Genomic DNA, 25,274 nt, shown 5'->3' on the forward strand with positions numbered 1-25,274 from the left:
TAGGAGTGATGCCTGAAGAGTGTCTAGAAAATATATTCACATTTTTAGTTTTTCTGAATGATTTACTGAAGGTGAGTTGCATACAACTGGAATTCAAGAGTATTTATTTGTGTTTGTGTCTTGAGTGCCAGAAGTATCCTGCCATTTTACAGTAGAGTCAGTCTTCCATAATTCAGTCATAGATCTTAGCCTTAAGAGTTTAGACAGGATCTGCCTTTTTAATGAGTCTGTAAGTTGGAGAAATAACTTTTTAAAAAAATTTACTATCTTGTTAATTTTTAATGTTAAAATATTATCGTATGTTTATGCTTTAATATTTGTATGGGAACTTTTGGTTCTTTTTGGGTGGGAGTAACTGTTAATAAAACAGAATTTATTCTGTGGAATAAATAATTAACAAACATTGTTTTTTTAACTCCTTCTGAAGGTGAGGGTGGTGAGGTCATCTCCACCAAGTTCTCAGTTCAAAGCCACATTTCAGGAGTCTTACCAGGTCTATAAACGTTACCAGATGGTTATTCACAAGGATCCACCTGATAAACCAACTGTGAGCCAGGTCAGCAGGCCAAGTGTAATTTTTCTGTGCAAATGGAACTTCCCCCTCCATTTGATACCATCGTATTATAACTTGATTTATTTGTGGTACATTTTATTTATATTCAATTTGCAGCATATCTGCAAAATGATAGGAATGTGGAGTAACGGACATTCTGAAAGTGCAAATTTTACCTAGGACATGTTAAGTGCCAGTCACGTGTAACTGCAAAGTGGAAAGTAACACGTAAAATGAATTATCTTTAAAGTTGCTATGTCTGGATGTATTTATCTAAAAAATTAGTAATAGAACTCTAAGATAAAATATTTATGTGGAAAAAAGCAAAAAAGGCTTTATATTTTTATGATAAGCATACTTTGCACAACATGGTTAATAGGCTTTATCTCCACTTAAAAGTCATGTATGGACAGAGTTCATGACAGCTAAATTATACACAACTGAGTGGGACTAGAAAAGTAAGACAGTAGAATTTTTTTAAAGATAATAGAATATTTTAATAGAAGTTCTCATATGCTTGTAATTTTGTAAATCAGAATATCCAAGAAAAATGTGGAAGGGGAAAAATCTTAATACTAGTAGAGGGGACAAAAGTAGTGACCACTACCATGAGCAACAATGTTGACTCTGTGCATAGAACCACAATAGGCGGAAAGGGTAAAAAATAAAAGAAAAATAAATTGTCCTGGCCCTTAGGAGTTAAAAATTCTCCTAAGTGTTAGTATAAAGTTAGCGCTTTCAGCTCTGGGCCAGTCAGCACGTTCCAGGGTTTATTTATTTCATGAAAAACTCCAGCGCTGAGCTTTGGAAGTGGATTTGCGGAGATCTTACTCTAGCCTCACCTTCAGAAGCACATCAGCAGGTAGAGATGTTTCAATAGCATTTGCTTGTATTTTCCTTGCTCTGAAGGTGAGGTTAGTACCTGTCTCCTTTGAGGACCCAGAGTTCAAGTCGTCCTTCAGCCAGTCATTTTCTTTATATGTCAAGTATCAAATGGCCATCCACCAGGATCCGCCTGATGAATGTGGGAAGACTGAGGTACCTTTTGTGAAATGTTTATTCCTATCTTGATGAGGTTGTCTATGAAGAAGCATAATATAGAACTTTTCTTTTGCTCTTTCCTTATTTGTTAAGTAAAGCTGATGATCCTTTTCAGTGTATGTAACTAAACTTTTATGAAAACAAGTCCTACATGTGAGCATTTAAGTCCCTCAGAAAAAAAGGATAGGTTTGTATTCAGGGTTCTCAGAACCTGGCGTAGTGTGTGTATGTGTTCAGTCATCAGGCTGAGTCAGCAAACACCACTGACCGCTGCTTATGTGCCAGACCAGACCATGGGCCACGGCACAAAGGGAAGAATCTTTGCCTTTGAGGAGTTGATAATCAAATGGGAAAGATGGACCAGTGAACAAACATATCTTATCAAGAAGCCGGTGGGAAGGAATTAAATATGTTGAGATTATATAGACTATCACTTAACAAGCATTTACTGAGGGCTTATATTTTCCAGGCTGGAGAGATCTAGATGAATGAGAGATTGCATAGTTGTCACAGGAGGGATATATTAGAAGAAAGATGCCAACAGATAAGAAGAATTAAAATTTGGATTTGTTTGTTTTAATGACACTGTGTTAGATTAAAAGAGAGTAAGACAAGAGTTAATGCTGTATGTTCCCTGAGAGAGGGCTGACTTTCAGGTTTCCCAGAACCTTACTGGGTCAAGTGTGGTCTGCAGACCAACAGCATCCACCTGGGATGCAGAATCTGGGGTCCCACTTCAGCCCTGCTGAATCCAAATCTGCATTTTGAATTAGGTCTCTGGGCAATTTGAATGCCCATTCCAATTTGGGAAGTGCTTCCATAAGTTCCCCATTGAGCCATGCAGCTGTGGATGATAGTGTTTACAAATAGTAAGGAGTCTGCCAGATGCAAACAGCTCCTTTTGATATTCTCAGGGGGTTTTACTCCTGAACATTACTCCTTCCTGTTACCCTGGAGATTTTGGCTTTGTGCTGCCTGCCTACCAGGTATGAATGGTTGGGCCATGACACCAGGTCATGATCTGATGTGTTTATGGGGTAAAGATTACTTTCCTGGAACTTCACCCACTTAGGCTTCAGGCCTCCATGGAGTCCAGTTCTGCAGACTAGTCCGTTGCTACCGGTGTTCACAGCCTGATTGGTGCAACAGAGGGGCAGGCAGTTCCAGTGCCATTAGGGTTAGCTATTGGATTAGTAAGTAGGGGAAGCCAGCTTAGTATGGGACTGGAGGTTAAGGAGGTTTTCTGAAAGAGGTGACTTCTGAGCCAAGTCTTTAAAGGATAAATAAATGTTTGTCAGGCCAAAAGGGAGAAGGGCATTCTTGGCAACAGGACTATATGTAAGAAGTATAAAATGCCACCTATGGAATATTCTTGCTGAAGAAACTGAACCTGAATTATAAGCTTCTAGATGGAATAACCGGTTCACAAAAAATATGAGGGATAAAGGATTATTTAAAACGATACCTGGGCACTTCTGTAAGATAAATCTATAATAAACAGTGTTTAAAAGGAGGGAAATCTCTAGATTAAAAGCTATAAACTTTAAAAAAATACGTAACTACAGTACCATAATCATGCCCAGCAAGCTTAACAATAATTATGTCATCTCATGCCTAGTACATGTTAGATTTTCTTTAGTTGTCTCAAAAATGTCTTTTTTTTTAAATGTCTTTTTATAGTTTGTTTGGATCGGGATTCTTGTAAGATCTATACATCCCATTTGGTTGAACATCTTTAATTTAAAATAAATTTCCCTCTTGTTTTTAATAGCATTTTTTAAAGAAACTGGGTCGTTTATCTTAGAATTAATTTTGCTTCTAATGATACTTTTTGAAAATGTAAACACATACACGTGTGGTATCTGTGTGATCTCTCCGTATATGTGGTGTGTGTATGTGTATCTCTGTACGCATGTTTGACAACATACCAGTACATATACATACTTAGACTTACATGCACATGTTTCCCCCTCTTTATTATACAAACATACTATACTTGGAGGTCACACAAGAACAATATATAGAGATCTTCATTTTCTGGCTGCTGGGTACTTGAATGGTTTCTTCATTCTGACCTTTACCGGTGGCCATCTGGTGATTTCTAGTCTTTTACCCTTTCATAGTGTTGCACTGAGTACCCTTGTACATAGAATTGTTTGTATTTTTGTCACTGTGTCTTTGTGATAAGCTTCCAGATTGCTGGGTCAGTTCCTCTCCAGAGGAATTCCTTTTCACAGGGTTTGTACCCTTTTGTAGCCAGCAGTCTTACGTGAATGCTTGTTCTTCCATGGCCTTGGTCACTGAGATTTTATAAGAATTGTGAGTTTTTGCCATATACATGCAAATGAAATTTGTGTCATTTTAATTTTCATTCCTTTTATTATAAATGAAATTGAGCATGTTTTCTTATGTTTAAAATCCATTTGAGTTTTATCTTCTGTGAACCATGTGGTCATAGTTTTGCTTGTTTTTCTAGGAGTACTTTTTTTCTGTCCATTTCTTAGAAACTGTTTATATATTAAGGACCTAAGCCCTTGGGATAAAAGTTGCAGATATTCCTCTTTAGTTTGTCATTTATCTTTTTACTTTGCTTATGGTGTTTTGCAGTGCCAAAGTTGATTATTATGCCATCAGATAATCAAGGGACCAGAATTTGCAGACCTTAAGGTCTTGGACTTTAACCTTAGCAGTAATAAAGAATGATTGAAGGATTTTAGATAGTGGAGCTAGAGAATTCCATTTAGTTGTTAAGAAATGTGTTAGGACTTGAGAGGCAACAGAAACCAAAGTTGAATTGATTTTTTTAAAGAAAGGATTATTTGCCTATGTAACAAAGAAGTTTTGGCTTCATTAGATCTCAGGAAAATACCATTAGTGTCTCTTGCTTGTGGTCTCCCAGCTTGCTTTCTTTGTAAGGATTGAATCTGATGCAGGTACATGGTGGCAGAGATGAATACTGCCAGTTTGAGGTAGGTTGTTCTCACAGGAAGTGATCTCAGCAAAAAATAATGTGCACTTCTTTTCTTATTTCAGTAAGAAGTCCCGAGGAAGGTACTGATTGGCCCAACTTTTTTTTTTTTTAGGATTTATTTATTTATTTATTTGAGAGAGAGAATGAGATAGAGAGAGAACACGAGAGGGGGGAGGGTCAGAGGGAGAAGCAGACTCCCTGCTGAGCAGGGAGCCTGATGCGGGACTCGATCCCGGGACACCAGGATCATGACCTGAGCCGAAGGCAGTTGCTCAGCCAACTGAGCCACCAGGTGCCCTGATTGGCCCAACTTGAGATACATTCTTATCTCTAAACCAGTCACTGTGACTGGAGGATGGAGAACTTTGGTCATGTCTGGATCACATGCCCCACCCAAGAGCTTAGTTGGAGGAAGGTGCTTATTTGAACCACATATTTTAAGAGGAGTGGATGAGTGGTTCCCACAATAATGTTGGCCAGGTTTTATTTAAGAGTGGTGAGACTTGAGGCAGAGCCAGTGAGGTATGATGGACTTGAAGTCATACTGGTAGGAAGAGGAGGGTGGGGATACAGCAGACACTTCGGAGGTAGAGTTGATGAGGATTTGGTGTTTGACTTGAAGGATGTTTGGGAGTTGGAAATGGAGGAGAGGGACGAGTCCAGATTGATTTTCCGTTTCTGGCTTGCATGACTAGGTAGATGATGGTGACCTTATCTGAGATAAATACCAGAGGAAGAAGAATTTGTGCATTTTGGGACAGAAGATGAGTTCTGTGTCGGCTAGGTTGAGTTTGAGAAGCCTGTGGGACAACTAACTGTGGGAAGATACTAATCAGAAACCAGCATCTGGAACTTAGCATCTGGAGAGGCTCCAGGGTGGTGGTCTGTATTTACACTGAAGGTATGAATGAGGGTCCCCTCCCCCCGACCATGGGGCTTGAACTCGCAATTCTGAGATCAAGACCTGAGCTGAGATCCAGAGTTGGATGCTTAACTGACTGAGCCACACAGGCACCTTGATTGAGGTTTTTTAAAAAAGGCTTTGTATTCTTCTGTCTGTGTGCTAGGTTATGTTTTCTTAATTTTGTTATATATTATGGGACAACTCTAGTGTGTGGTGTAAATGATGCATATTATAGGGTAGTAATCCATACTATAAAAGTGGTATATATTTTTTTAAGAAAAATGAGCATGGCATTTAAATAAAATTCTACAGTAAATTTTAATTTGAGCCATTCAGATTTCTGTTTCCTTTTGTATGCAGTGAAGTGTACATTTTTAATTTACATTCACTGCTGTCAGTACTGAACTCTGGGTATGTGATTTGACCGTGTGTTTAAATAGAAATATGTAATGGATTTCTTTCCTATAGCAAAATAGCTTTGCCTTAATGATCTATTTTATAGGGTCACATGCTTACAGCAAATTTGTACTAGTGAAAATGATTTTGACAGAATAGTTCTTTGATATCATACAAGTGAGTATGGCTTGGTAATTATATTGGGTTTGATAAATCCTTTGACTTTGAGATCATCCATAGCATTTTATTTACCTGACATCTAACTGAATTTGTGCAGTTTTCAGAGACATATGAAATGATAGTTTTTCTTATAAGCTGATTTGTCTGTCATCTCTCTGAATATAGTTTCTAAGAAATAAACGTAAAATAATACCTTGCAGGTCAAGACCCTGCACTATGCTATTTTTTTTTAAATAGATTTTTTTTTCCATGCATGCTGATCATTAGCTTTTTTTTTAAATTTTATTTATTTTTGAGAGAGAGAATGACAGAGAGAGAGAGAGAATGAGAGGGGAGAGGGTCAGAGGGAGAAGCAGACTCCCCACTGAGCAGGGAGCCCGATGCAGGACGCGATCCCAGGACTCCAGGATCATTGACCTGAGCCGAAGGCAGTCGCTTAACTGACTGAGCCGCCCAGGCACCCTGTCCTTTTTTTTTTTTTTAATAACAGCTTTATTGAGATATAATTCACCGATTTAAAGTATATGATTCAGTGCTTTTTAGTACATTCACAGTTATGAAACCATCATCACCAATGCCAGAACATTTCATCATCCCATGCCCATCAGTAGTCACTCATTTTTTCCTGAACGCCCCAGCTCTAGGCAACGACTATTCCACTTTCTGTCTCTGGATTAACCTAATCTGGATATTTCATGCAAATGGAATTACACAGTAGGTGGTCTCTTGTTGACTGGCTTCTTTCACACAGCATAGTGTTTTTAAGGTCCATCCGTGTTTTACCATATAGCAGTATTTCTTTTTATGGATGAATAATATTTCATCGTGCCACATTTTGTTTCTCCATCCATCAGTGGACATTTGGGTGGCTTTCATTTTTTTGGCTTTTGTGAAAAATTCTGTGTACATTCATGTACAAGTGTTATGTGGACATACTCATTTCTCTTTGGAATATATCTAGGAGTGGATTTGAGTTACCATTTAGTATAATTTCCTTGCTGTGTTATAGCTTTGTTCCCATCCACCTTCTTTATGATGATGTTATCAAATATATTGTTATTCCAACAACACAATTATGCTCTTTTATACAATTGGTTTTAAAATCAGTAGGGAAGAGAGGAGAGTATACATTTATATAAAGTAGGAGAAGTCTATGATATCAGTTCCTAGGGCTCAGCCTTGAGCATGGCAGCAAACCTGGGATGATAGTGGTCTTCTGTTTTTTCTTACCCTGATCTGTTTGTTAGGATGTTTGTCTCTTTTGGTATCAGACTCAGCTCTTAGGCTCCCCTAATTGCTGGCCAATTGCTCTGTGGTTTTCAGCAGTGTCCTGGGGCATAAATTGCTTTATAGACTGGTTTAATTAAACTTGGGCCCCTTTGCAGGGCAGTTTTTGAGACCGTTCTTTAGTTTGTTCTGACCCCAAGTGGCTCTTCCTGCCTGTCTCTTTCTGTTTCTCTCTGATATATCAGGTGGGCCTGTGGTTTAGTTTGTTGCCCTCATGAAACTTCTGGTCTTCTCTTACTTGCTTATCACCAAAATCTCAATTTTTAAGAATGCCTGTAGGCTTGAACTTCCCCATGCACTGTTCCAAATATAGTTACTTCCCTTGGGATTGGTGAGCCATTCTCTATTTTTGTGGCCTGCCCCCTTGTGCCTCATTGTGGCACTGCTCTGGAGTTAGGAGTGAACACGGTCATTCCTCTGAATGATACCCCTGCTTTATACACAGGGCGGTGGTCAGGAGCAGTACCTCTGGTCTTCTCTAGGTAAGATAATTAAATGTAGGGCTAATTAATAGGGAATTTCAAGCCTGAAAGCTGCCTTGGAGATGGTTCCATGTAAGGAGAAGGTCACGGCTGTAGACGAGGTCCTTCACCTGGTGTGTTTTCATCCTAGAAATTCTTACTTCACTTGGCTAAACCCTTGCTTACAGAGAGAGTAAGCCCACTCTACTTGTAGGGTTGGCTGCCTTGAGAAACTGATCTGAACATAATACTTTGCTTCCCAGTCTTGAGTGTGGCATTTTATTTTGAAGGAACCCATTTCATTAATTATAGAGTGCAGAAGTAATTTCCCCTTGTACATGACTACAGTTTTCTGCATGATTGAATGGCCAGTGTTCCTGTGCTCAGATGCAGGAAGAGAAGCCAAAAAGTTCTCCTCTGAACAGTTTAAGTGTTCTTCTGACTCGCTTTAGGGGCTCTGTGCAGCAGCTCACCCTGGTGTGATTTTGTTAATATAATGGGTGAAACTAATTCACTTGTGTTCAAGAAAATACATTTTTTGCTCTTATGGTTGTAAAGCATTTAAAGTAAATAAAAGTCATCATAGTAACTTGGAGACTTGAAGCAACCGTATCAGTGCATAAAATCCATTTTAACTCTGTTGGTAACCGTAAAATAATCATTTCAGCACCCCCAAAAGTAGATTATTTTTTCAAAGACTTGATGAGAAGATAAATATAGATTGCTTTGATATATAAAATAGCACGTCAGTTCTTTTTAATAACATCCTTAGAGAAGTAGCACATAATTGTAGATAGTGAGATTGTAAAGGACTTGATGAATTACTCCAGCATGTTTGCTTCCATTCCTGTTTTCAATCATTCAGATAGATAACAGATTTTCAGAAAATAATATAAATAAAATTAATGGGTGTAATTTGTGACCTGTCTTTTGTATAATACAATATAAAACCAGGCCATATGAATCTTTGTTTTTCAAAATACCACTAATTTCATATATAAACATAGGATCTTAGCTGGAATTTTATTGATATTGTATTATAGAAAATACCATTATCTAATAATATTTATTAAGTGACATTGGTTCCTTAGTTTTTTTTTTAAAGATTTTATTTATTTATTAGAGAGAGAATGAGAGATAGAATGAGAGATAGAGAGCATGAGAGGGAAGAGGGTCGGAGGGAGAAGCAGACTCCCTGCTGGGCAGGGAGCCCGTATGGGACTCGATCCCGGGACTCCAGGATCATGACCTGAGCCGAAGGCAGTCGCTTAACCAACTGAGCCACCCAGGAGCCCAAGTGCCATTGGTTCCTTAGAATAATTAAAATTGACCTCAACTTTTCTAAACTCGTTGAAAAACAGACTGTACTCATAGCTGCAGTGGTCTCTTCACATTTCTGAGGCATTGATGAAATTGTTTTTTAAATTTTATTATGGACTTTCAAACAAAAAGGAAATTGAAAGAATAGTATACTGACCACCTGTATACTCATCACCTAGATTTAACAATAATTACTTATCCATGTTTGCCTTATCTTTTCTGTGTGAGAGTCACTTTAACTTATATTGTAAACGTGACATTTTACTCCTAAGCTTTTTAGCATGAATCTCTGAAAAATAAGATGTACTTACTCAAAACGCAACGTCATTGTTACACGTAAGAAAATTCACAATGATTTACAAATATCATCTAATATCTAGTCCTATATTTATTTATATTTTCCCATTTTTTTAAAAATTAATATCCAGTCTAGGTTTTTTTTTAGAGAGAGTGTGTATGTATGTGAGTAGGGGGGAGGGGCAGAGAGAGAGGGAGAGAGAGAATCCCAAGCAGGCTTCATGCTCAGGGCACAGCCCTGAGATCATGACCTGAGCTGAAATCGAGGGTTAGATGCTGAACCAACTGAGCCACCCAGGTGCCCCCAATCTAGGTTTATATATTCTATTCTATTTATATATATATATATTCTATTTGGTTATTATATTTTTTATTCTAAAACAGCTATCTGTTAAATGTTTTTTGTGGTACTACCATTTTTTGCCCAACTTTTTTGAAACTTTGATATTTACAAACAGAAAAGTTGAAAGATTACAGTGAATACCCACATACTCTTACCAGGGCTCACCAGTTGTTAACAACTTTGTCAGATTTGCTTTATCTTAATTCCTCTCCTTTTTTATCTGAACTGTTTGAGAGTAAGTTGTGGATATTAAAACACTTCACCTGAAAATACTAAGCATGCTCCTCCTGAGAATAAGTATATTCTCCTAAGTAACCACAGTATTTATCATTCCTAAAAAATTCACAAATTCTGTAACATCACAATTCGTGTTCAGATGTTCCCAGTTATACCAAAAATACCTTTTATTATTGCTTATTTTTTTAATACAGGACCCAGTCAAGGTTCATGCATTTCATGAACTTTTATATTTATGCTGTGTTTATGCCCTTGTTACTTTAGTCTTTCTTGATTTCTTTCTTTATGACTGACATTTTTAAAGAGCTTAGGCTGGGGCGCCTGCGTGGCTTAGTCGTTAAGCATCTGCCTTTGGCTCAGGTCATGGTCCCAGGGTCCAGGGATCGAGCCCCGCATCGGGCTCCCTGCTCCGCGGGAGGCCTACTTCTCCCTCTCCCACTCCCCCTGCTTGTGTTCCTGCTCTCACTGTCTCTGTCAAATAAATAAATAAAATCTTTAAAAAAAAAAAAAGAGCTTAGGCTGATTGTCTGTAGAATGTCCTATATTCAGAATTTGAGTGTTTTCTAGTGATTGGATTCAGTTTAAATGTTTTTAGGTGTAAGTGATGTGTACTTTAAAAAAAACTTTCTATTGGAGTATAATGTTCATATAGAAAAATACACAAGTGTTCAGATAGATGAGTTTTTATGAATTGAACTCATTTGTGTAACAATTCTCAGATCAAGAAATTGACTACGCCCAGCCCCTCAGAAGTTGCCCTTTGTCCTTTTCCAATCATGGCCATCTGCAGGGTTCCTCTCGACTTGTAACCCTGCAGATTAGTTTTGCCTGTTCCATACTTTATATAAGTAGAGTCCTACACGTGTTCTCTTTTGCTTGTGGTTTCTTTTACTCACCTTTATGTTAGTGCGATTCACCTGTATCTGTGTCGTAGGGTGTTCAGTCTGACTGGTGGATAGTGTTCTACTTGTGAATATACCATAGTTTACCATGTCTGCCGTTGATGGGAATTTCAGTAGTACCCAGTTTGGGGCTACCGTGTAGAGTGCTGCACATGTACGTCCTTGTACATGTCTTGTAGTAAACATGGGCATGTTTCTGTTGGGTGTATACCTAGAACAGAGCTGCTGTGTCATGGGATATGCAGACGCTCAGCCTTCAGATAGTACCAGTTTTCTCTTGAGGTTGTGCCAGTGTTTTGGCTCTGCTGCATCATCTCAGGCAGCTCACAGTGTCAGGTTGTCCCTTATTTGTGATGCTAGGTCTGCTCGCTTGGTTGGATGGAAGCCACAAGATCCCTTTATTTTTTTTTTTTAAGATTTATTTATTAGAGAGAGAGTGAGAGGGTGGGGTGGGGGGAGGGTCAGAGGAAGAAGAAGAGAATCTACAGCAGACCCCCCCTTGAGTGCAGAGCCCTCCATGGGGCTCAGTCTCATGACCCTGAGGTCATGACCTGAGCCAAAACCAAGAGTCAGATGCTCAGTGGACTCAGCCACCCAGGCGCCCCCAATCTCTTTATTGTTGAGTGACATTTTCACCTTTGTATTTAGATCTTTCTATTGTAAAGCACGAGATACCCTAAAGTAATCTGTGGGATGATGTTTTTAAGACATTTTGAATAACCTCTTTCCCAACATGTATCAGCCAATGCCCTTGATGTTTCTTGCCTGAATCAATTATGGGAAGGCGGGAGAGGCTGCAGAATGGTGATTTATCAAATTGAATTACATTCTTTTATGACCTCGTTTATTTTAATTTAACTTTATTTATTTGACAGGAGAGAGAGAGCACAAGCAGGGGGAGCGGCAGGCGGGGGGGGGGGGGAGAAGCAGGCTCCCTGCTGAGCACGGAGCCAGATGTGGGACTCAATCCCAGGACCCTGGGATCATGACCTGGGCTGAAGGCAGACACTTAACGGACTGAGCCACCAGGGCACCCCGTGACCTCGTTTATGACCTGAAATTACGTATTTACTGTAAAGAAGAACATTATCTCTCCATTCACTCCCATCCCCATCTTATTTCCTTTTGGTATCTCTGTGGGCTTATGGATTTAAAAAACTTTTGAAATACTATAATCCATTGCCATAATTTTATTAATGCTGAAATTGTCCCAAATTTGGCCGCTAGGATTCCCCTCAAGCAAGCGCCTATGACCTTATGCTATGACTCCGTTGGTCAAGAATTTCCTTTTTATCTGGCACAAGACATTCTAGACTCATGTTGTAGCTTTTCCTTCCAGATTTGGTGTCCACCTTTTCTCCAAGAAGTTCCAGTTCCTTTTAGTGGAGAGTCATATTTTGTGCCTTAATTAGGATGCTAGTTATGTTCATTACTACGGCAGTGCGTGGCATTGGGTTTTGAAAGTCCAGGCCAGTTGTCTTATAGAATGTCCCAAATTCTGTATTTGTCTGAATCTTTCCTCGTGGTCTAATTTAACTTATTCCTTTGTGGCCCCAATCTCCTGTAGACTGAAAATTAAGTCTAAATCTTGATTAGATTCAGGTTTAACAATTTTGGCACGTGTACTTCATTAGGTAATTTTGTGTGCATCATATTCTGTCAGAAGATACAGAATGATGGGTTGTCTTGGTGTTGATGGTGCTGATTTTGAACACTGTGTTAAGGTGGTGAACTCTGGATCTCTTCGTTGTAAGGATAAGATGTCCCCTTTGTGATTAGCAAGTAATCTGTGAAGAGGTATTTCAGCACAGATGAATGCCCTTTGTTCAACAGCCTTTTTAGGCAATGGTATTAGTGTTCCTTGATGATGTTTGGTTGTCGAATAGGGATTTGTTTAGCTTTCCTTTTTCTCTTTTAATACATACATTTATAGCCATTTTTGGTTAAAAAGGCTGGAGGAGATTTTCCTAATCAACCGAGGATAACCTGTAGTTTCTCCTAAGAAGGCAAGGTAAATGCTGAATTCTTTCACCTTAATTAACAAATTTTAGAGAGAGGAGCTGGTGACAAATTAGTTTACCTCCCTCCCTGTCCCCCTTTTTCCCCCCACTGCAAAACCTCTGGATATTTTTTTATTCAGTACTTTATAGTCACAGTCATTATTCTTTTTGATGCTCAAACTGTCCCAAGTTTTCTCAGTGCACATTCCATCAAGATATCCCCTCTGTCCTCTGCTTTCTAGAACAGAAAGATACCCCAGTCTCATCTTAAACATCTCCCAACTCAGTCTTGGAATCTGCCAGCCATTTTTCCAAGAAGCCTTGGTTCCTTTTAATGAAGATTGAATTTAGAGACCAAGAAGAATTAGGTGGTATGAATTTATGTTGATATTTCCAATTCAAATTTAACATGTGGTGTTGTCTTTTCTGATTTTATGGTTTGTTTCTCTTTTTTATGTTTCTTGATTACATGAGCATATTTATGAACCTGGTGTGTATTATGATATACATAAAGTAGAGTCAACATTGCAGTATCAATAACAGTACTAATGACAGTTGATAAGTGCTGTTTATGATTCTTCTGTGATTCTCTTTGTCTCTAGGACATAATCCCATTCAGATGTTCCATCAGAATACTGTGTTCAGAAGTCGCATGGAATAATTTTATTTTCTTATGTGGTTATGATACCAGATTGACTTATGTTCACTTTTTTCAGTTTGTTTTGAATTTGGGGGTTTACTTCTTAATTTTAGTTTTTTAATAGGTGATGCATTTATGTGCTTCCAGAGTCACCCAAAGGGATCCACTCAGAGAAGTCTTCTTTCCATGTCTCCTCCAGCCTGTTCCCTGCCGTCCAGTAATAACCATTTTGATGAGTTTCTGGTTTATCCTTCTGGTGTTTTTGCAAAACCAAAAACAAACAAATACATATGAATAATCTTATTTTTCTCCTTTTCACCAAGAAAAATGTCCTATTGTACACTTTTTGGTACCTTTATTTTTTCCTACAAACATATCCAAGTCACAGTCCTAGCATCTCATAGAGAACCCTAATTCTTTGTTATTTCAGCTACATGCCGTTTTGTGAAAGGATGTGCTGTAGTTTATTGACGCGGTCTTCTGCTAATGGACATTTGAGTTATTTCCCTTTTTTTTTTAAGATTAGAGAGGGAGAGGGAGAGTGTTTGAGTGGGGGGAGGGGCAGAGAGAGAATCTCAAGGGGACTCCCCACTGAATGCGGAGCCCAACACAGGGCTCAATCCCAGGACCCATGAGATCATGACCCTAGCTAAAATCACGAGTCAGACATTCAACTGACTGAGCCACCAGGTGCCCCTAGGTTATTTCTAATTTTGTGCTGCTACAGGTAGTATAATTTTGTCATTATGCGTGTGTAGAGGTATTCTTTTATGGTTGATTTCACAGAGTGCATCAATGGGCAGAAGTTCATACAATGTTGCTAGATTTTGCCAAATTCTCTTCCCAGATGTTGTACCCTTTTTTTTTTTTGACTTTTTTTTCAAACTGTTTATTTTCCGTCAACCTTTTCCATTTCTATTTCCATTTTGTTTGCCTTTGTGGAAGACCAGCTTAAGACCACTGAGTGGTTGTTCCTACCCGTCCAGATGTTGTACCCTTTTGCACTCCAGTTTAGAGGAGTGCCTTACTCCACAGCACACCCTACAGAGTGTGGTCCCAGACTTTTGGTGTTTTGACAATGGGTGAGAAACATACCCTGCTTAATTTTTTTTTTTTAAAAGATTTTATTTGTTAGAGTGAGAGAGGGAACACAAGCAGGGTTCTCTCTCTCTCTCCCGCCGAGCAGGGAGCCCGACACAGGGCTTGATCCCAGGGCCCTGGGACCATGACCTGAGCTGAAGGCAGATGCTTAACTGACTGAGCCACCCAGGCGCCCCCCTGCTTAATTTTTAAATTATTGGAAAGATGTTAGAGGAAGTGTCTTATTTTGGTTAGCCTCTACAATCATAGGCTGAAATGTTTAGAGATAATTGTGTTTTGCATTTCTACTTAATACAGTTTTGGAAAACAAGTGGTAGACTGATGCTCCTGGCAACAGGAAAAAGAATAGGAGTGAGCAGTGGAGTGGATGACAGAAATGACATCATTGTGATTGTCCTGAGGAACTAGGAAAATTCTCAACAGTGTAAATTCTGAGGTTTCAAAGTTATCTTTCTAGCAAACAGCATCTTGAATGACTCATACCTTTTTTCTCGGTAGGAATACGAATCTGCTCTGATAGATTTAGTGACTGAATCCAGGTTCTTGCGTTAATAAAATATTTAAGCAGCAAGAAATTAGACCTGGTCTAATTGGTCCATATGAAGTGTTCTGTTTGCACTAAAGAGGTAGTCTTATACTTTGCCCTTTCCCCCTCATTGTGGAATAAACCATGTGACTCTGTGTGTGTATATATATCTATATGTATGTGTACATAATCTCATAGTTGCATTGTTATAGAATTAAAAGAATTTTTATTTACATTTTAAGAGAAATATATATTCCTACCCTTCCCTTTTTTTTAGGTGAGGTCGAGTCTTTTACCTGGGGTAGAGTTAGGGAGGATGAAAGTAAGCCTGGCTTGAGTGACTTGCTTATAAGTCACTGTGTGCCCATGTATTGGAACACACCCAGTGTCAAGCAGAAAGGGCCTTCTGGTGGCATCATTACTGTGCACTGCTTTTCATTGCCTGTAGTCCCTGGGGCTAGAGTAAGGGATTGGGGAGCTGCCTCCCGTAGATTGTGATTTCTCTGACTTTATTCTCCTTCGATGGTATTGACTAGAACCCTTCTTGAACTGTTTGTTCCTGGCTTTGTTGTTTGCAGTTTAACACTGCTTTTAATAAATTCCTACTAAAGATCTCTGTCACAAAAGTATTTCCTTTTGTGAGCATTCCATTCTCTATCTGATTAAACAAAGTAAGGTTCTCAGGCTTCATGGTCACCCCTGTTCTATGTTTTCATTCTTTTTTTTTTTTTAAAGATTTATTTATTTTTAGAGAGAGAGTGACAGCACACATGCGCAGAGAAAGGAGCAAAGGGAGAGGGAGCATCTTAAGCAGACTCCATGCTGAGTGCAAAGCCCAATGCGGGGCTTGAGTGCACAACCCTGAGATCATGACCTGAGCCGAAACCAGGAGTCAGTGGCTTAACTGCGCCACCGAGGTGCCCCTTCATTCTTCCCTCTCTGTCACACATTCATGAGTTAGTAACAAGAAAGTATAGTGGAAGATGAAAATAGTTTCTTACCTGCTAGGTGTCTTTGTCAGCACTAGAGCCCACTCTTGGCATGGGTTACACACCACATCATCTTTGCCTCTGTTCGGATTTTTTACAACACAGCACACTGAATCCATGGATGATGTGGATAACATTCCACACGTGGAATGTGGAAATGTTAGGCTAGGCCGTTAAGTTCCCAATTGAATAACATCAGGAGAGTTTTTCTCTATTTGGTTGTAGATAATCAGGACATTCACAGTGTTACCATTTATTGTTTTTTAAGGAAATCTTTAAAAGACTTTAAAATGAGTAATAATTTTTTTTTGGAGTTTTTGGTTAAAAGGCTTTTTTTTTTGGAAAAAAGTTCACACATTACGTGAAAGACATATCCCTAAGATTAATAAGTAAATCTGAATGATATATTTTTATTTTTAAAACACTTTAAAATTGAAAATTTCAAACATTCATAGGATAAAGACAGTATGGCGAATCTACTGGGCTTCAGTGTTGTCAACACAGCAGCCTTATTCCCCCTTGCCACTTGTTGTTTGTTGGGTTTTCCAAAAACAGGCCCCTGAAATTATGCCCTTTTACCTATAAATACCTTTTTTTGTTTGCTGATTCCATCAGGTGGTCTTGTATTAATTTAAAACTTATGACTGGGGTTAGTTCAAACTACTGTGCTTTCCCAGAAAGCTGTTTTCTAAATTAGTTCAGAGAACTTCCTATGGGAGTCTCAAGTGTAAGGAGACCTCCTCTTCTGAAGGATACTTATTTCGGGGAAAGTTATCTTCTTTCAGGCATATATGTTTCAACAGTGTGATAAAGAAAAGGGGAGAAGTTACTGCCCATGTTCTCCTCTAGGATTTTGTTGGATTCCTGTCTCACATTGAGGTCTTTCATCCACTTTGAGTTTATCTTTGTGAATGGTGTTAGAAAATGGTCGAGTTTCATTCTTCTGCATGTGGCTGTCCAATTTTCCCAGCACCATTTATTGAAGAGACTGTCTTTTTTCCATTGCATGTTTTTTCCTGCTTTGTCAAAGATTATTTGACCATAGAGTTGAGGGTCCATATCTGGGTTCTCTATTCTATTCCATTGGTCTATATGTCTGTTTTTGTGCCAGTACCATGCTGTCTTGGTGATCACAGCTTTGTAATATAGCTTGAAATCAAGCAACGTGATGCCCCCAGCTTTGTTTTTCTTTTTCAACATTTCCTTGGCGATTCGGGCTCTTTGACATCGCCCACAGCAACTTCCTTCAAGATACATCTCCAAAAGCTAGAGAAACAAAAGCAAAAATGAACTTTGGGACTTCATCAAGATAAAAAGTTTCTGCACAGCAAAGGTAACCGTCAACAAAACAAAGAGGGAACCCACAGAATGGGAAAAGATATTTGCAAATGACACTACAGATAAAGGGCTGGTATCCAAGATCTATAAAGAATTTCTCAAACTCAACACCCAAAAAACAAATAAGTCAAAAAGTGGGCGGGAGATATGAAAAGACACTTCTCTGAAGAAGACATACAAATGGCTAACAGACACATGAAAAAATGTTCATCATCATTAGCCATCAGGGAAATTCAAATCAAAACCACATTGAGATACCACTTTACACCAGTTAGAATGGCAAAAATGGACAGGGAAAGAAACAACAAATGTTGGAGAGGTTGTGGAGAAAGGGGAACCCTCTTACACTGTTGGTGGGAATGCAAGTTGGTTCAGCCACTTTGGAAAACAGTGTGGCGGTTCCTCAAAAATTTAAAAATAGAGCTACCCTATGACCCAGCAATTGCACTCTGGGTATTTACCCCAAAGACGCAGATGTAGTGAAAAGAAGGGCCATATGCACCCCAATGTTCATAGCAGCAATGTCCGCAATAGCCCAACTGTGGAAAGAGCCGAGATGCCCTTCAACAGATGAATGGATAAAGATGTGGTCCATAGATACAATGGCATATTACTCAGCCATCAGAAAGGATGAATACCCAACTTTTACATCAACATGGATGGGACTGGAGGAGATTGTGCTAAGTGAAATAAGTCAAGCAGAGAAAGTCAATTATCATATGGTTTCCCTTATTTGTGGAACATAAGGAAGAGCATGGAGGACATTAGGAGAAGGAAGGGAAAAAAGGGGGGAGAATTGGAGGGAGAGATGAACCACGAGAGACTATGGACTCTGAGAAACAGGGTTTTGAGGGGAGGGGGGAGGGGGGTTTGGTTAGCCTGGTGATGGGTATTAAGGAGGGCACGTACTGCATGGAGCACTGGGTGTTATATGAAAACAATGGATCGTGGATCACCACATCAAAAACTAATGATGTATGGTGACTAATATAATAAAATTAAAAAAAAAAAGAGGAAGAAGAAGAAAAAAGAAAAAGAAAAGGGGAGAAGGTTGCCATAGGTCCGTGTGGACCTCATGGAGTAGTGAAAGGAAGTGGTACATCACTGGATTGTTTCCTCACTCCCGCCACCAGGTGGCGATCTAGTTCTGGAACAGAACTGTTCCAGCTGGCTCCTGCGTCCTAGCTCAGCTCTGTCCCTGGGCCAGCTGCCTAAGTTGTGTGCTCACAGCCTGTTCAGATAAGTGCTTATCTTTTGCCATTTGTTGGAAGTAATTGGCATTGAGGCATCGAATATGATCATTTTAAATGAGTCTTTGCTTCTTAGTGATTTAAGTATTTTCTGGAACTTGACCTAAAGAACCCATTAACCATTTTTCTCTTAATAGTTTTTCTCTATGTATATGAAAATAATGACTTATGTTTAGAAAAGTTTTCATTGTATCAGACTGACATTTTTCTTCCATTATGTAGGAAAATCAGACAGTCATGTATAGGCACGTACTATTTTATAAATAACTGTTACATAATTAACAGAATTTGAATGATGGCAAGTTCTTAGCATTTTGAAATATTTGTTATTTATTTTTAAGGCCAGGGATAACTTGCTTGAATAAAGTAGAAGGCTTAGAAAGTTATTTGCACAATCAATCAAAAAAGCCACTTTTTATGAACAGCCCCTAAGTCAAGGGACTTGTATTGTGGTGTGTCTTAAGTTTGTTTCAAGACATTTGTCACTAACAGTAGTTAAGTTACTAAAGCTTTTAAATCACTTACCTAAATATATTAGAACAGAGGCACGATCATATCCCCAGGATAATGTTAATTTGGGGGGAGATGCAAAGAGGTGGAGTTACAGCTATCACTAAGAACATTTTCCCTTTCGGAGCTGGGTGGCTCAGTCTGTTAAGCATCCAACTCTTCGTTTCGGCTCAGGTCCTGGTCTCAGGGTCCTGGGATCCAGCTCTGCATCAAGCACCATGCTCAGTGGGGAATCCGCTTGAGATTCTCGCTCTCTCTCCCTCTGCCCCTCTCTCCTGCATTGTCTCTCTTGCTCTCTCTCTCAAATAAATAAATCTTTTAAAAAAAAGAACATTTTTCCTTAAAGTTTCTTTTGTCAGTAATACGTAAACCTTGTCTCAGATTATAAAATCATAGTATTATAGGACATTAGAGATGAAAGGACCTTAGTGATTGTATAAAGTAAATTCTCTAATTTAGAGAATTAAAGTAATATAGTAGTTAGTGGCAGAACAATGTCTGCAAGGTGGTGTGTTTTTTAGGCTAGACCACGGTGCTCATGTATGAAAAAGTGAAAGCGGGCCTAAGTAATTAATATAGAATAATTACTATTCTATGCTAGTAGAATAGTGAATGAAACATTCAGCATAAGCAGACATCAGTGAATGAAACGTTCAGCATAAGCAGATTTTCCAATAATTGGAACATTTTTGTTGCTAAAATTTTATGTATTCTAATCATTTAAAATGACCACCTTTCCCAAAATGTATGGTGTTCTTCCCTGCTGTCTCACACAGAATGCTGCGCAGGACTCGCCTACTGATAATGGTTCTCCTAGTCCCTCAGGAACGTGCTGTTCTTGCTGTATTTTGCACGCCCTCAGATGACTCCTTTTTTCTCTCAGGTGTTTCTCTATTTTAATCTTTTTCCTTTTTTTTTTGCTGTCAATTGTTAATCGTATTAGTCTGTCTAGTTTCAGCATTCTTTTTCTAATTTGTGGTTTGTTGATGTTTAGTTAAAATATTTATTGAGCACTTATGAGTGCCAGGTACTCTTCCAGAGGCACTTGGTACAGTTAGCAAATGAGTGAAGAAGTCACATAAAGATCCCTTGCTCTTGTGGAGCTCACATTCAGAGGTGGGAGTGGGTGGTCAGAGATAGTCATTTAAAAAATAAGCATAATAAATTAGTAAATTATATAGTAGGTTAGCAGGGGATAAGTGTTAAGGAAAAGTAGAGCAGGTGTAAGGAAGGAGTAGAAATTAATTATTGGCTTGGAAACTGGATTGCCAAATTTATTGTTAGTAAAGTAGTGGTCGGGAGGAAAATGGGAAAAGGAGCTTAAGGGATTTTTCTGTGAGTTGGGGACATAAGCATTGTTTTGCATCCTCATTTTAACCTTTCTTGCTCTCTTCTGGGGTTTTGTCTTTAGTTTCAATATCTGAAATTCTGGAGTAGCTTGATAATTGACTGCTAGTTACGTAAGTATAACAGTAACTCATAGTTAATATATACATGCTTACATTTTTTCTGAAAGTTGAGGGATAGGACAATGACATGGAATGTTAGGCTGTCAAGGGGAGTGTTTGGCATGAAATGGATGTTGATTTTTTTTTTTTAAACATTTATTTATTTGAGAGAGAGAGAGGACTTGCACGCATGGGCGGAGGGGCAGAGGGAGAGAGTCTTCAAGCAGACTCCTTGCTGAGCTGGGAGCCCAAGGCAGGGCTCAATCCCATGACTCATGAGACCACCACCTGAGTTGAAACCAGGAGTTGGAGGCCTAACCACCTGAGCCACCCAGGTGCCCAGGATGTTGATTCTTGATTAACCTGACTCTGCATTCCTGCTTTATTTGCCCTTGACCTCGGTATTCTCTGAGAATTCCTAATGGTTTATGATCATCTGCATTCTAGCAACCAAAGTTTAGTCAATGATTATTTAGCCAAGCACCTTTACCTTTATTTAATCCTCATGACAAACCCGGCTGTACTATTTTTGTGTACTGATTTGTTTTCTATACTGTTATACTTATTACATAACTAGCAGTCAATTATCAAGCTACTCCAGAATTTCAGATATTGAAACTAAAGACAAAACTCCAAAAGAGAGCAATAAAGCAAAAAAATATCTTAGCTTGCCCACTTACTACCTGTGTCTGTGTGGCTTTGAGCAAGTCTCTGATTCCTCTGCTGTATTCATTTCAGGTTCCTCATTTGTAAACATGGGGGGGGAATAGTACAGCTGGGTTTGTCATGCGGATTAAATAAAGGTAAAGGTGCTTGGCTAAATAATCATTGACTAAACTTTGGTTGCTAGAATGCAATGATCATAAGCCATTAAGAATCATCAGAGAATACTGAGGTCAAGGGCAAATAAGTGATACTTCTGGCCCATCCTGCCAGCATTTACAAATGAATTATATTTTTCTTTTTTGTTTTGTTTTTCCATTGTAATTAAAATATTTGAATTATAAGATCATGTGTTTGAAATTTTAGTATTAAATTTGAAGTAGTTCTTTCAAAGGAAAATATTATTCAAAACCAGTTGGTTCATCGATATGTAATTTGAGTCTTTAAAAATCTCATGATACCACATAAAACTTACAAAAGGGATTAGTTGGTGAAGATTTGTACATGTATTTCTTAATTGCTTTACTTACAGTGGGAGACAAAGGAACTATGAATGCTTCTGCCTTTTCTTTTTTACTCTTGTGATAGAGATTCTTCCTTATTCTTAGAGTACATCTCTCCTTTTGAAAAATTAGCTCATTAGTTTACCATAATCTATAGCATACTCTATGCTGTTGTACCTACTTATAAAAATATGGTGCCAGAATCAGAAGAAATCCACAACGCCCAGCAGAGTGTCTGGAATGGTGTAGATGCCCAGTGAACACGCACTGTATGAGTAGCTGAGTTGCCTGTTCTTGAGAAACAGCTGGAGAGAGAGCTGACTTGTTGCCAAATGGAAAACTACTCAGAAAGAAAATAGTGTTCTTGAAACTCGTGTCGTGAAGCAAAAAGGAGAATTCAAATGATATCAAAAGCTCTTGATAGTTGTCCTTCTATATAAGTAAAAGCTTTTTTGAATTTCCTGAGTGTTGAGAAATTTATCTACAATGAGTTAAGCGCATTTTAGTGAGTGCAAAGCTCAGGTGATAGGAATAATCTTGTCGTGAGCACCATTTGTCTTTAGCTCTTGTATGTTAGCTCTGCTTTTGCCATTAAATCTGTGGAGCCTCAGGTTTTATGACCTCCTGGTTGTGACTTGACAAGTGAACAATACTGCCTATTGATAACTAGTCTAATAAACAAGGAAAGTTCGTGTTTTTGCTATGGTGATTCATTTGCTATGCCAAATAATTTTAGGTAGCTGCTTGCATGATTAAAAAGTAGTTGATTTTATTCTAGTCAGTAGTTAGTTGGAAAGGTAAAAAAATGTATATTATATGCATGATTATTTATCCAGAGCATAATTCTGTCTTTAAGGGAAATAGGGGATATATTTGTGTAGGTCTATAAATATTGCTATATGTGTGTGTGTGTATATTTGTTTTTCTGTTTGTCATTCTAGAAATAGCTCAAAACTTTATATTTAGAATTGCTCCATGTTCCTTTCTTAGCTGCGGAGGAGCGTGATTTTTCTGTTTAACCAGTCACGTAAACATTGAATTCTTAGCATGTTCCAGTCACTCTGGTAGGTCCTAGGGATACATACATGAGTAAGACATGGTCCTTTGCTCATTTTATTTAACAAATAAAATGGATTTTAAAATACTTTAATAAACATCCTTACATAGGTTTGCATTAATGTTAAAAATGTTAAAATATTAATAGTATTAAAAATTATTGGAAATAATTTTTATATTAATAATAACTGAGCCTGGGTGGCTTAGTCAGTTGAGCATCCAACTCTTGATTTTGACGCAGGTCATAGGATCAAGCCCCATGTTGGGCTTCTCACTTAGCAGGGTGTCTACTTCTCTCCCTTTCCCTTTGTCCCTCTTCCAACTCTCTCCTTCTCTCTCTTTCTCAAATAAATAAATAAATCTTTAAAAAAATTATTGGAAATATATGTACCTGGTATGATGTGGAGATATTTGATTTTGCTTGAAATCACTTGATTTGAAAAGTGCGCAAGCAGTACCTATAACCATTATTAATATGTTTTTTTTTAAAGATTTTATTTATTTATTTGACAGAGAGAGACATAGCAAGAGAGGGAGCACAGCAGGGGGAGTGGGAGAGGGAGAAGCAGGCTTCCCGCTGAGCAGGGAGCCCGATGCGGGGCTCGATCCCAGGACGCTGGGATCATGATCTGAGCCGAAGGCAGATGCTTAATGACTGAGCCACCCAGGCTTCTCAGTATGTTTGTTAATAAGATCAAATATTAGTCTTTAATAATAATTAGATTACTGATAATATATTTATTTCTTAGTATTTTGACCAGAGGACTTTTAAAATAAATTTTGTCTTGATTGTGGTTTCCTGCTAATTTTTATTTCTAGGCTTTGTATTTTCTGCTTATCCTTAATTCAGTTCATTCAGATTTTTGAAAGACACCCAGTTTTTCAAGGTCAATTTGAATTCTTTGGCCCAACTTAGTGTCATTTAATGATACCTGGTTTTGTCCTCAGTCTCTTGAGTGGCTCCTCAAAAATACTTCCTGGAAGTTTATCTGTGGGAATTTAAAGGTGTTTCTGGAGGACACTGGCTTCCTGAGAAGATGAGATGAGAAGGGCACAGGTGGTTTCTTCAGTGATAGCAGGTCTTGGTCACTGGTGACCTCTTCTCTCTGGTTATAGCATCTCACCTTGACCAGGTGTGACCCAATTCTGCAAAGTAGCCAGGGGCCATGAAGAAACATAGGGGAAAAGGAAATAATATGAATATTCATTTATTCGTTTATGATTAATTCAAGTCATGAATGAACACATGTAGGCATTTAAGCAGCTAATACTGAGTTCCTACTGTGTGCCAGGCATTATTTTAGACTCCAAGGATGCAATGCAGCAAAGTGAACAAGACAGAAAATTTCTTACCCTCAGATTATACACCGCTGAGGAAGATAAAAAGCATGCAGTATGGTGTCAGAGTAATGCGTGCTAACAGTTGATGAAGAAAAGGGGAGGGTTCCAGAGTGGTTGTGGTGACAGTTAGGGAAGGATGTCGGGAAGAGGCTCTGAGGGGAGGGGCTCTTGGCAGACACCTGGGTGAAGAGCACGTGCCTGTGTGTGTCGTCGGAGGGTACGTTTCAGGTCCACGGAGGAGACGTGATGAGCTCACATAAGGGCAGGGACGCTGGCAAGCCTGGGAAAGGGGACACGGGATATCTTCCTCATTTATGTTGCTTGTGAACATATTTTTAAAATCCTGCCTTTTTGCCATTTGTTGGCTGAATTTGTCATTATCATAAACATGATGCATTCTACTGTAGACTTGTTAGTTGCTTTGTTTCTGTGTTACCTGAACATCTATCACCATATTTTACTGTTGTTTTATAATACTGAGATTTGGTATCCCTGGGTGTTACTGCCTTCGTGTGAGTTCTGATTAATGGTGGTGTTGAGTCCTGGTTTAATGGAGGGAAAGCGAGAACCTAAAAAAGCTTCTAGGTTCTAACCCTAGTTTTGCTGCTAACTATCAAATGTAAAATGTGTGGGCCTAGTTTATCCAAATGTAAGCTAGGGGAGCTGGACTAGATAATCATCAAGATTCCTTTTAACTATAAAATTCTGTGGCTTAAATAATTTTTAGGAAAAATCCACAGGAGGAGCTTGGTAGTTTTTTCTTTTCTTTTCTTTTTTGAAATTAATTTTCAAATTTATATACAGCAAAGCTCACAAATCTTAAGTTTGCAGCTTATTGAAATTTTACATTGATGTATATGTATATGCCACATATACATATGATGTATATGCCCCTTAATCGCCACTCAGATTAAGAAAGAACATTTTTAGCATGCCAAAAGGCTCCTCTTCTAGTCAGTATGCTCTCACCTAGAGGCAGCTACTCTTCTGACCGTAAGATTAGATTTGCATGTTCTT

General features: G+C 38.6%; 1 protein-coding gene across 12 annotated transcripts in view; it reads left to right on the forward strand.

Annotated features, from left to right (window-relative positions):
- The window catches only part of ATE1 (arginyltransferase 1), a 179,730-nt gene that overhangs the window by 27,330 nt on the left and 127,126 nt on the right, over positions 1 to 25,274 (forward strand). For 5 of the 12 annotated variants that reach the window (XM_088019774.1, XM_088019773.1, XM_028121748.2 and 2 more), the window contains exons 7-8: positions 428 to 556; positions 1,463 to 1,591. The exons of 2 other annotated variants lie outside the window; for them this stretch is intronic. In XM_088019774.1, the coding sequence (XP_087875900.1) occupies positions 428 to 556; positions 1,463 to 1,591 (258 nt within the window). The remainder of the gene's footprint in view (positions 1 to 427; positions 557 to 1,462; positions 1,592 to 25,274) is intronic. 5 more of the 12 variants (XM_028121756.2, XM_028121751.2, XM_088019772.1 and 2 more) reach the window with 2 other exon arrangements.

This window comes from Eumetopias jubatus, unplaced genomic scaffold (genome assembly GCF_037043125.1).
Source record: "Eumetopias jubatus isolate StellerSeaLion01/CBP00866 unplaced genomic scaffold, mEumJub1_p1.0 scaffold_17, whole genome shotgun sequence".
In the NCBI taxonomy this organism is placed as follows: domain Eukaryota; kingdom Metazoa; phylum Chordata; class Mammalia; order Carnivora; family Otariidae; genus Eumetopias; species Eumetopias jubatus.